This window comes from Dama dama, chromosome 22 (genome assembly GCF_033118175.1).
Source record: "Dama dama isolate Ldn47 chromosome 22, ASM3311817v1, whole genome shotgun sequence".
NCBI classification, from domain to species: domain Eukaryota; kingdom Metazoa; phylum Chordata; class Mammalia; order Artiodactyla; family Cervidae; genus Dama; species Dama dama.
In genome coordinates this window covers 47,373,878-47,386,533 of record NC_083702.1, presented here as the reverse complement: position 1 = coordinate 47,386,533, position 12,656 = coordinate 47,373,878, and the positions used below count along the sequence as shown (strand labels likewise).

The window sequence follows — 12,656 nt, the reverse complement described above, 5'->3', positions numbered from 1 at the left end:
TCACCTAGGAGGCTTATTACAACACAGATTCCTGGGTCCCACTGCAGAGATCCCTGCTGGGCAGATCTGGGGTGAGATCCGTGTATCTGTGCTCTAACAAGGTCCCAAGAGACGCTGTGCTGCGATGGGACTTAAGAATGGGACCCCGTTAGCTCAGCACATGTTCTCTTTCCCTCACTTGCAGAAAACAGAGCAGGCCCATCAGCCACATGAGTCCCTGGAACTGCAGCTGGTACTTCAAGGGCTTCCTTCAAGAAGCAGGGAAGAGCAAGTGTCTCCCGGCCAGGTGGCAGGGATGCTGTAATCAGGATCCCTCCTGGCCAGCTCCCTCTGTCCTTTCGACCACCCTCCGGAGTGAGTGGCTGGGCAAGGAGCAGCCCTGCCGGGTCCACCACTGCAGCAGGCGACATTCATTCTTTCTGAATGGAATTCTAGAGGGAGCCGGGCACAGGAGCCCACATGCCGGCTCCCCTAATTCGTTGTGGCACTCACGTAGGGCCTCCTTCTGACTCAAAGGTTTACAAACATACCCAAAATGTTTCTTCAATTAAAAATCAATCCAAGAGGCACCAGTCAGCCCACTGCATCGTAATTGGATGTGTGGGGTGGAGTGGAAGGAGGCATTTCCGCCGTCTTCATCAGCTTGTGTGCTACTGCTTTATAATTTCTGATTATGTCCCGCGAAGTGTCTCTTGCTTGGGTGTGGAATTCCTTGAGTTCTCTGAGGTATTGTCTGGATGGCAGTACTTGTCACAATGCGTTAGGGGGGATCACACGTCTGCCATGCTGGGGGATGCGTGTGCTTTGAAGGGAAGGCATCTGCAGTTGGTATTTGCAGCTGAGGTGAGAGGTGCCGGGCCTGTCTTTAAGGGGGTGGTGAGGGCAGGTGCCAGGTCTCCTGCAGCCCAGGCCAGGAGGATGCTCAGGGCTAGCCGCAGAAGGAGGGGCTCTGTCCTGTCTGTATTCTTTCGTTGATAACAAGTATATACATAAGGATGGATTTGGGTTGTTAATAATTAAATTTTTTTCCTTTTGTGGGGGGGGGGGGCACTTATGATGTATATAGGATCTTAGTTCCCCAACCAGGGATTGAACCAGTGCCCCCTGCAGTGGAAGTGCAGATTCTTAACCACTAGACCACCTCTGAAGTCCTTTCCTTCTAATTGTTTGTGGATTCCAGGTTGCAAATGCCATAGCCAGCATAAAGGTAAAAACCATTAAGAGAACTGTGCTAGTGTTTGTGGCACATTTGCTGATCACCAGGTACTTTCCAGTCTCTTACTTTATAAAGCAGATGGTAACCTATGAATGGTATTATTGTCACTTCATAGGTAAGTAGAGTGAGGCGCAAACAGCCTAAATAACATGTCTAAATTCATATGGTTAGTCTGTAGTGCAACTTGACTTTGAACCCAAGTCTTCCTCTCCTTTATCCCCCTACTTCATTTTCCCTCTCCTAAATACCTATCCTGTGCAGATGCTGTGGTCAGAGTCTCTGGATCTGCAAGCACTAACTGAACATCATTATGTCCCAGGGCTTTCCCAGAGAGTCTCACATTTTTCTCCTGAGTTCACAGGTGGCCATTGGCTACTGATCTTGATGGGGAATATCTTGGCGATAAACTGAATGTACAAATAGAAGGTGTGAATGTGACCAAGGAAAACCAGGGTGCTCTGAAAGATGGGAAACTGGGATCGCCTGGAACTCACTCACCCGGGCAGATCATAGTATCTGAGCTTCATGTGCTTCCTCTGGGGGGACTGAGATATACTTATACTGCCTGGAACAGAAGACCAAGCCTGACCATCGTTCAGTACAACGATCAAGGATTAGGTTTTGTTTTCATTTTAAATGGCACAGAGAAGAAGGAAAAATAAACACAAAGAGTGGACTGTTCTGGCAGGTAGCCTGCTCTTGGGCTTGGTGGGAGAGGGCGTGTGCACCCAGACTGGTAAGGAAGGGTAGGGGTGACTTGGGACATGGGTCTAGGTCAGTCCCTCATGCAGCCTCACCGGCAGCCTGGCAGGTTGGAGGTGGAAGGGTTGGCTACCTACCCTGGTTTCCCCAAGCCCTGCCCACCTGGCTGACATCATTTGCTCTCTTCTTCCTCACCCGAGCACCTAAGCCCTAACTGTGTGCATCCCAGCGGGCCTGGTGTCCTGCTTCCTCGCAGGGGGCTCCTCCTTTCCCTACAAGGCTTCTAATGTCAGTCCACTCAGCCTCCAGCTCAATGTAGGCAGAACCTCTCTTGGGGGTATTCCCCATTCCTTCCATTCTCTGCCCCAGCCGGGACAGGGGCTCCTCCCGTGGGTTCTCATAGCACCCGTCTGTTGTCAAACCTGTTCCCTGCCTGTGACAGCCTGAATTCTCAGCTGGCCCCAAGACTCTTGCCCCAGCTCCTGGTATACGGTCCTGGATCACCCCTCCCCCGAGTGTGAGCAGAACCTGGTACTATTCTATACGATAGAATAGTATGGCTGTGATTATGTCATATAACAGACTGGGGAGATTCTCCTACTGGCTTTGAAGAAGTAAGCTGCTCCACACAGCTAAGACCTAAGGGTGACCTCTAGGAGCCCAGAAGGATCCCAACTAACAGCCAGCAAGGAAATGCAGACCTTGGTCCTAGAGCTGAGTTCAGCCAAAACCTGAATGAGCTTAGAAGTGCACCCTGACTCCCAGGTAAGACTACAGTCCAGTCAACAGCTGGATTTCAGGCCTGAGACCCCAAGCAGAGAACCTGCTAACATGTATCCAGACTTCTGATCCATGATACAGTCAGATAAGAAAAAAGTGTGTTTCTAAAGCTGCAAGATCTGTGGTGACTGATTAAACCACAATAGAAAACAAATATATGATCTGAGCCCTGAGTTCACTACATATTCTGTGAGGGCGGAATAGAGTCTTATATATACATTCCCAGCCCTACAAGAGTTGGCCACAACACAGTAATAGATGCTTACATAGTATCTGCTGAGAGATCATATGAATTTTGCAGATGAGAAAACTGGGGTCATGAGAAGGGAAAGACCTTTCCTGAGAGGACACAGCAGGTCAAAGACCTAGCTGGTGCCAGAACCTCTGTACTTGTCCTTTTTGTCCCATTTGTTTCATTCCATCTTTGTTGTTACTTGTTATGAAATCACTGTAGACAGTGACAACAACCATGAAATTAAAAGATGCTTGCTCCTTGGAAAGCCATGACAAACCCAGACAGCGTATTAAAAAGCAGAGACATCACTTTGTCGACAAAGGTCTGTATAGTCAAAGCTATGATTTTTCCAGTAGTCATGTACAGATGTGAGAGCTGGACCATAAAGAAGGCTGAGCACTCAAGAACTGATGCCTTCAAATTGTGGTGCTGGAGAAGACTCTTGCGAGTCCCTTGGACTGTAAGGAGATCAAACCAGTCAATCCTAAAGGAAATCAACCCTGAATATTCATTGGAAGGACTAATGCTGTAGCTCCAATACTTTGGCCACCTGATGCAAAGAGTCGACTCATTGGAAAAGACCTTGATGCTAGGAAAGACTGAAGACAAAAGTAGAAAAGGGTGGCAGAGGGTGAAATAGTTAGAGAACATCACCAACTCAGTGGACATGAGTTTAAGCAAACTGGGAGATAGTGAAGGACAGGGAAGCCTGGTGTGCTGCAGTCCATGGGATTGCAAAGAATTGGACACGACTTAGCAACTGAACGATGGCCAGCAAGTTCTGCACAGGTGTTCTGGAGTCTGTGCATCTCCAGGAAACCACTAGCCATGAAGCGATTTAATTCTACAAGCTGTCATTTGCTAAGAAGCAGTGGGACTCACCGCCTCCACAGCTACTGTCAACACGTGTCATTCCCAGATACCCCCGGAGGCCAGGTCCCCCCACTCTCTGGGACTCCCAGGCTGCTTACTGTCTGTGAACCATCTCGTGTCCCCGTGCTTGCTTCTTCATTTTGCTCATTCTCCAATCACTCGTGACTAATCACAAGTGACATTCATTGAACACTTACTAAGTGTGCCAGGTACTGTCCTCAGCACTTTAAAGGCATGAACTTATTTCCTCCTAAAACCACCCCATGAAATCATATCCACAGGCATCTCCAAAGTGGCTCAAAGACAGATTGAGGCCATCAAACTCCCTTCCTAACTATGGGAGTGGAGAGGGAATGACATGGAGAAAGCTGGGGCCAGGGCAGCCACTTGCACACCATGTGTAAATTGGAGAGGAAGCTGGCTAGCAGAGGTGGGCAGGAAGCACACAGGACAGCCAGAAATGAAAAAACAGCATAACCCTGAAAGGCTTTGAATCCACTCACCTCCTGGCAGCCAGAGATGTTTTCAAAAACATAAACCAAAGCAAAAACTCTGTGTGTAAATTTCTATAATAAATTCCCATCACATTTAGAATAAAATCCAAATATTTTATGAGTTTCTAATGTTTACAATCTTAACCTCATGCAGCTTCCATCTCAAGTCCCTCTCAAGTGATGCTTTAGCCACACTGGTCTTCTGTCAGGGTATCTGGATACACAAGGCTTTTCCAGCCACAGGGCCTTTGCACTTGCTCTTTTATCTGCCTGGAAAACTTTTTTTTTTTGGCAATGCACATGCTTCCCTGGTGGGTTACACAATAAAGAATCTGCCTGCAATGCAGGAAACCCAGCTTCTATCTCTGGGTTGGGAAGATCCCCTGGAGAAGGGAATAGCTACCCACTTCAGTATTCTTGCCTGGAGAATTCCATGGACAGAGGAGCCTGGCAGGCTACAGTCTATGGGGTCGCAAAGAGTCAGACATGACTGAGCAACTAATACTTTCACATACCCCCACGCGGCTTGACTCCTTTTCTTATCCTCAAGTCTCTGTAGAAATGTCCCCTCCTTTGAAAGACCTCCCCCTGATCATACCACCTAAAGAAGGTCCCTCTCTTGACATTGTTAATATCGATCTCTGTTCCTTCAAAGCACTTATCACAATGTTAATTATTTGACTTAACTATTTACTAGTCCCATATTATCAACACTGGATACACATGGCAAACCTAAAATGATGCAAGGTCTTCACAAAGATTCTTACTTAACTGGTTTGCAATGAAGCCAGACCATGATTTTTTTTTTCTAAAGCTGCTTTGGTAATTTGATTTGTCCCCAGTTAAGGCTGAGAATCAGTGCAATAGACTGTAAGCCACATGAGGGTAGGGACCATATCAGTACTTCCTGATAAAGGCTCCAAGAATGATCCCTGCATCAACACATGTGTAGGAAAAGAAAGAGCAGTTGCTTTCCAACATCAACTGTGGGTCCAGTCCAGGTGCTTCCTTATAATACACCTCCCCTTTTCCTTGAGGTAATTTGACTAGAGCTCTATTTTTTAAGAATCAGTTCTTCCTCCATCCTCAAAAATAACCAGCATCATCAAAATACAGGAGCCCTTGGTTTTCAGTGCTGGAGAAGGGATGAGACATAAGCCCTATGTTATCAGGCTTCCATGTTCCAAGCTGGTGGGGCCATCTCTGCCTTCTCCAGGTGAAGGGCAGCAGTGAGGGGACTGTGTGGGCAGCGGGGTCCGCCTGCCTACCTGTCCATGGAGAGCTGAGCGACCAGGGTGACGTCTGTGTTGTCTGAAGCGGGCTCATACTCATAGTGCAGGAAGTATAGGTGGGTTCGGTGGACGGTGAACCGCTCTCGCCGGAACTCATAACACAAGTCATCCTCGTCCAGTTCTGAGAGCTGCTTCTGGAGCTGAAAAGTAGGAAAGAAGGCTTGGGAACAAGAAGGGGATCCCCAAGGGGGTCAGCCTGTCGTGCCCTGTCCTTCCCTGAGTTTCTTATCCGCTGGACCTTGCTGATCGGCCGGTCAGAGAAGGACAGGATCCTATCTTCATTTTCTTCTGCAATATAATCTGATGTCAAAGAGGTGATGATAGAGGGCCACTGCCTCATCATCTGAGGAATGAGACCCTCTGAGCCGAGAGTGATGGTGGCAGCACTGACAAATGGATAAGCAACCATAAACTCCTTATACAAAACCAAAAACATTTTCCTTGATGACCCAGCACAATTTCAAACAACAGGTGGTAACTGTCAAAGAAAAGAGTAATGAAAACCAAACTGAACAGTACCTTTGTGTGACCTGATGCTCTTCTCTCCCTAGAGCTACAGACTTAAAACTCTATACCATGTACTGGAAAGGAAAAGCAATCCCATAAACAAAAATATCTCTTCCTTTAATTTCATCCAAGTTCAATCAGTCTCAGTACCTGCTCTTTTCTCTTTCTCCCTCTCTTCTGGTACTCTGAGATCTTTTACTTCATTAATCTGCCAGTAGGACTTCTTCACTTAGCTCTCCTATCCTCCCTTCCTAACCAACTAGTCAAAGAGTGAGCTGTCCCACTAATGGGAAAGGAGGAACTTAGCATCCAACATAAACGCATGCAGATCTGCAGGTTTCCTGATCTGCTGATACACAGATGTTCGATACACAATATCCCTCCCAGGCAGAGGTGATTATACCTGTTCTACAGGTGAAGAACTGCAATGAAAAAGTTAATGAACTTCGACAGTGATGGAAATCAGACCAGTGGATATGCGGTGGCAGAATGAAAGGGCTGGGAAGAGACAGGAGAGAAGCTCTTTGGGTGATGGGGATGTTTTATGTCGTAATCAGGATGATGGTTATATGGGTGCACACATTTGTGAAAACACATGTACACTTAGAATAGGTGGATTTATCATAGATGCAAATCACATTTCAATAAAATTTGTTGAAAGAAAACAATAATTTGCCAAAGGTCATGTGGTTGTTTCCAATATTTTTTCTGTTACATAAGCCTTGTCCATTATATGATGATACATAGTTGAATATGGATGAAAGTTTAAATGACTAGAGTTATTAAGAGTAATAGCTGAATACAACAGAATATTTTTCCAAGAAGGTATATATATATATATATATATATAAATATTTTTTTAAAATCTCCAAACCAACAGTGTAGTAATCAAGAAGAAAATACATTCACTCACTTCTCTATGACCTTCATATGACTTCTATGACTTCATATGACTTTCATATGATTTCTATCAGTTAAGACCATTGCCTTGATAGACTAAAGCAGGTGTCCCCAAGCCTTGGACCAGTACTGGTCTGTGGCCTGTTAGGAACCAGGCTGCCCAGTGAGAGGTGAGTGGTTGGCGAGCAACCAAAGCTTCATTGGTATTTACAGCAGCTCCCATCACTCTCCCATCACCTCCAAATGGGACTATCTAGTTGCAGGAAAACAAGCCCAAGGCTCCCACTGATGCGATGGTATGGTGAGCTGTGTAATTGTTTCATTATCTATCATAATATAATACTACTAGAAATAAAGTACACAATAAATGTAATGTGTTTGAACCATCCTGAAACCATTGCCCCACCCAATCGGTCCATGGAAAAACTGTCCTCCACAAAACCAGTCTCTGGTGCCAAAAAGGTTGGGAACTGCTGGGTTAAACTATGATCTTATTTCTCAAGATGTGTACTCTGACAGCTGACTGCATTAAATGGTCCGGTTTCTTCACTTCCCCCTGCCTTTTGTCATGTGACTCTGGGTGCTGCCTACTACAGAGGCAAAGATTATTTCCCCAATCCTTGAAACTCCTTGGCTGGACTTGTGACTTGCTTTGGCAAACAATGGAGGGGAAGCAATGGTGTCCCAATCTTGAGGGATCAGGTTGAAGAGGAAGTGCATACTTCTTGGGAAAATGCCTGGACTGGCCTGCTGGGAGAGCAGACAGATGGAACAGAGTAGAGTCTCCCCAACTGCCCGTCACGGGAGTGAGCCCAGCCAAGGTCAGCAGAGCCGCCTCCATGAGCACTTCTCACTGTTTACGCTTCTCTCTGTACACCACTGAAGTTTTATGGGTTTTGAGCACTAGATGACAGATAGTGTCACTTTCATTACATGAGTCTGTCCCACACAACACAGGGTGGCTAGCCTCCTGGGCCCCAGCCCAATAAATGATCGTAGCATTCTCCAGATGACTGAGTATAACTCCAAATGCTCCCATACATCCCCAAAGGCCACTTGGGTAATCAGTTGTGATCCAGTGATCTATGAGACATGCTCAGCTATCTTGGACATTTTTAACCTTTAGAAAGGATGCAGTCAGGGATATTCCTCCGCTTCTCAAGACCAATTTGATGTCCATGCTTATTTGAAAGTTCCCCCTATGCCAACAGGGTAACTGACTGATATAAGGCTGGGAACTAGAATTTTCCTTCTGCCTAAGGCCCTAGGAGCCAGGTGACCCCTTCTGACTGCAGGATTAAGTTCAGTGTCTCCTGGCCTACAGGACTCCTCCCTGATCTGCATGCCCAGCAAGCCTCTAGTGGACATACTCATAGCCACTCATAGCTAAGGGAAAGGGAACAGTGGCCAATGAAAGTGCGTCTAGAGTCACTTTCTAAGAGGGTCTACCAGCAGTCCTGGGGGATAAGGAGCCTCCTCCTCCACTAGGAGCTGCATGGTACTGATGTGGTTCAGTGGCAGCTACTTCCCAAGGTCACCCCTAACCATCACGATGCTTAAAGGCTAGGATCTATAACATTGCTGTTTACCAGCCACACAGGGGGCTGCGGAGAGCCCAGTGGATATGACATCAGACATACACTAGTGTCTGGGACTCTGTACCAACCAGTGCCTTCCTTGAGTTTTAATATTAATTATCAACATGGTGCTTTGCACCTCTGTGCCAGGTGCAGAGCTAAATCAGATGCGCCGCTTTGTTTTCAGCACAGATCTCTGTTTTACAAAGGAGGAAACTGAGGCCCAGAAAGTGTTGCCTGCCAATTACCACTAGAGAGCAGCAGTCTGGACTGTGAATCTAGCCCTCGGACCTTTCACACCAGGGACATCTCACAACACAATTACTTCTCTCCTGGGGGATGGATGTGAAGGCCAAATGTGCTGGTGGAAGATAGCATGCTGCGTGAACAGAACAGGCCACACAAATGCATTTGCAGTATGATCACAACCCAGCGAAAAGACAGACCAGCCAACCCCAGGCAGAAACAGACCAAAGGGAATCCACTGCAATGTTAACAAGCTTTTTTCTGAGTGGAGGATTCACAGATGAATTTTATTGGCCTTGTTATACTTTTTGTACTTAAGTAATTCCCTTCAGTTTTCTCAAATGAGCTAATGCCTGTACAAGTGCTTTGTAAACTGTAGAGTGCTACACATACCTCAGAAATATTATGATTGCATTATGTTCCTTTTCAAATTCTAATCTAGGACTGCTCACTGCTGACTGCATGGCTGATGGGATTTCAGGCTGATCCCAAGGAGAAGACTTTCAAGCAGCTTGAAACCTGTCTCCTTCACATCCAGGTAATATCTCCAAGGGAGATGCTTAGCTGGAGGGCAAGGGTGGTGTGGCTTTTGTGAACAGGGTCTGAATGCTACCCCCACTCCACACTCCAGTCATGTGGGGAGCAGGGGGTTTCCCGACCAGCAAGTCGCAGAAACAAAAGACAGATCCCTCCTGAGATAAAAAGCATTTGCTAAACTGCTTCTTTGGGCAGCCAGCTGAGGCATAGGGAAATTTGGACTCAAAGGAAAATGGCCGTTAAGCCGTTTGCATTTATTTCTTCCCATCCTTAAGGACAGTGGCCTAGACTGACCCCTGAGCTGCCAGAGATGATGGCTGTCATGCCTGCGGACTCTAGAGGGATAGGAAGTGTGTCCTGGGGCTCTGGCCTCTGAACTTCTGCTCAAAGTCAGGAAAAACTACATGGAGAGATTATAGGGATCAGTGGGCAATGAGGCCTGACTTCTCTGACCCTCATTTGCTATGTGACCTGGAGCAAGTCACTTCTCCCAAGAGCAGGACAAAGACTTTGGGTTGCAAGGATCATGTGCTCACCAGGCCAGGTGAGTGCTGAGAGCACTGCCGACTCTTCCTCATTAATACTCACATGGGTCGGAGACCACCAGCAGTCCTGTTTTACGGACGAAGACGATCATCATCTGAAAGGTCTGGCCATTTGGTCAAGGTCACAGTAAATGAACAGAGCAGCTGAGATTCACAACTAGCGGTATTTCCTCCAAGTTCTTGTACGTAATAAAGTCACTGCAATGCCTTGTTCATCAACCTCTGGGTCTAATGCTAGATGTTTCAGTGACTGTAGAGTTCTGAATCATGTGTCCCCCTTGGTGACAGAGATCTTTGGTGCTCAGGCTGAGAGAAGTGGCCAAGTTCAGGTCAGTAGAACGTGGGTAGATTCTGGCTACTACAGGCTCCATTTTTGACTGTCTCATGCACAAGCAAGAGTACCTAGTGGAGGATGCTCCCTGGAGGGCAGAGCCACAAGATGGGAGGAGTCTGGACCCTGAACATGGAGAAGAGCCACCTGCCAATTAGGAACACCCACTTGGACTTTGTGTGAGTCATAAACTTCCAGCCCCCCAAGCCCATTTGATAAGTAATTGTGTTCTCTTAACTAACATGCTTACTTGAACTCTTTGAGTCAGTAAGTGATGAAGACAGTGCAACAGACAAATTCATAAGTCTCTAAGGCCACCCCTTCTTGTGACATGTGTCCTTCTGATGCCTTAGGACAACGGGTAGACACATCGGGATAAAATAACACTCAGGAGTGTTGCTTTACACTTTCAGCACTTTTCACTTTCAGCAGCCTTGATATCCATTTCTTCATCTGTCCCTCCCAGTAAGCATATGAGACCAGGAGGGCTACCCTCTTGCCCCCAGTTGACAGATGAGGAAACTGAGGCACCAGGGATGTGCTCAGAAAAGCTGGGGCCCTTAACACATCTCTTGGAACCTCATTCACGATTCTTCCCTGTGGTTTCCATGAAGTGGTTAAATTTTATTAAACCACGTGGACAGGCAGAAAAAGATTACCAGCTCACTGGTTGCCTGCTGTATGTACTAATGATCAAAGTTCCAGAAACCCAAAATACTGTTTTCCAAGGAGACCAAACCATGGGCCACTTTCATTCTTTCACGGGAATGGAGAGGCATGGGCTTAGGACCATTCAGTGAAGGTTCAGAGACGTCTGCCCAGCACTGACTGAGACTCTAAGAAAATAAAGAAGAAAATGGCATGGTCTGCTCCTTCCCAGGTATTACTATTAATGTGAACATCCCACACAATTAATCGGCCCTTATTTTATGCCAAGCCCCATGCTAGGAGTGTGGAATGAACCCCAGTGTCTGCATTTAAATTGTTTATACAGTCTGATTCCCATTTTACAGATGAGAAAACTGAGGCACAGAGTTTGAGTGGCCTGAAATCCCATAGGGAGTAGTCCTACCATTTTACGTGAGGCAGTGTTGCTCCAGCACTTTCCTCTTACGTTTCATGCAAGGAGCCAGTTAGGGCAAAAGTAAAAGTAGGCAGAGGTCTGTGACAAAGATGTGGGAGAGTCAAGCACCTGGCTGGTTTGGACAGATGACGTTTGGATAGATCAGAGCACAGGGGTGTGAAGAAGGGGTGTGTGCCTGTGGCCCAGACAGACCCTGTGAGTCTCTGGACCCTGGGCTCCTTCTTCATCCCCTCTCCTGGCCACCCAGGCAAACACTGGGATGCTTTAGCTCTGAGGTTTAACATGCCAAGGAGGGTCATGGGAGGCCGGCCTTGGGCAGCCTGTCATGGGACTCTGGGTGCCATCCACTCTGGGTTCCGCTGCCCACTGCGTGATGAAGGAGCTGGTGACACGCGGCTCGCATGTGAGAGCAATGATGCACTCCGGGGTTTCTCTGGGGTTTCTCGGGGATACAGCTGTTTCTACAGCGCCATCTGTTCCCTGGAACTGCCGTGCAGTGATGCTGTAAAGGGTTTGTAGGATCTGTTTATATGTGTCTTATTTTTAACTTCTCATTAAACCATGGTGTTGCCGCTTTCTTTCCTTCTTAGTGAGCTCAGCATCTGGGTATGTGACCCTGCAGGCAGCCCATCACCCTTGTAGCATGCGGGCATTGAACTTGGAAGCACTCATTTCAGCGATGAGGCAGAGATCTCAGAGCAGCTGGAAGGGACGGTGTCCAGGATGAGATTTCTGGTCAACACTAGTAATGAGACCTCCTGCACCCTGCTCACACCTTACCCCCTCGAGCCCTCATCCCAGCCTGGGCTCGGCTTGTTGAATGACCATTTTATTAGTGAGAAAACAAAAGCTCATGGAAGGCAAGAGTTACGTTCGAAGGCACAGGTCTAGTCCTAGGGCCAGGTTTTCTGATTTTTAAGTACAGAGATCTTTCCGGAGCACCACAGATACTTTAAGACAAGGACTTGTAATAGTTAATCTGTTTGACAAAATTTATCGAGCACATACCAGGCAGTCTTTTATAGGCATAAAGATATACTGATGAATGAAACAGATAAACAGCCCCGCGATCCCAGAGCTTACATCCTAGTTGGAGAGATATAACCAAAAAAAAAAAAAATAAGTCCAGAATATAATCATTGATTGGTGATAAGAGCTGCAGCGAAAATGAGAAGCAAGAGCTCTGGGAGACAGGGTGCGGGGGTCGGGGTGGGTAGGTATGACAACTTCAGATTGGGGAGTGTGTTCAGTAGTTGTAAAATGACCACTCAGCTTGACACCAATTCCAGAGCTGCTGCCAACCTATCCTCTCTCTAGATTCCATTCTCTGAGCCTCC

The 12,656-nt window shown here is 46.9% G+C and overlaps 1 protein-coding gene across 5 annotated transcripts in view; it reads right to left on the bottom strand.

Annotated features, from left to right (window-relative positions):
* LARGE1 (LARGE xylosyl- and glucuronyltransferase 1) overlaps positions 1-12,656 on the bottom strand; it is a 602,335-nt gene that overhangs the window by 36,101 nt on the left and 553,578 nt on the right. For all 5 annotated transcript variants that reach the window (XM_061125420.1, XM_061125415.1, XM_061125416.1 and 2 more), the window contains one exon: positions 5,569-5,732. In XM_061125420.1, coding sequence (XP_060981403.1) covers positions 5,569-5,732 — 164 coding nt within the window. The remainder of the gene's footprint in view (positions 1-5,568; positions 5,733-12,656) is intronic.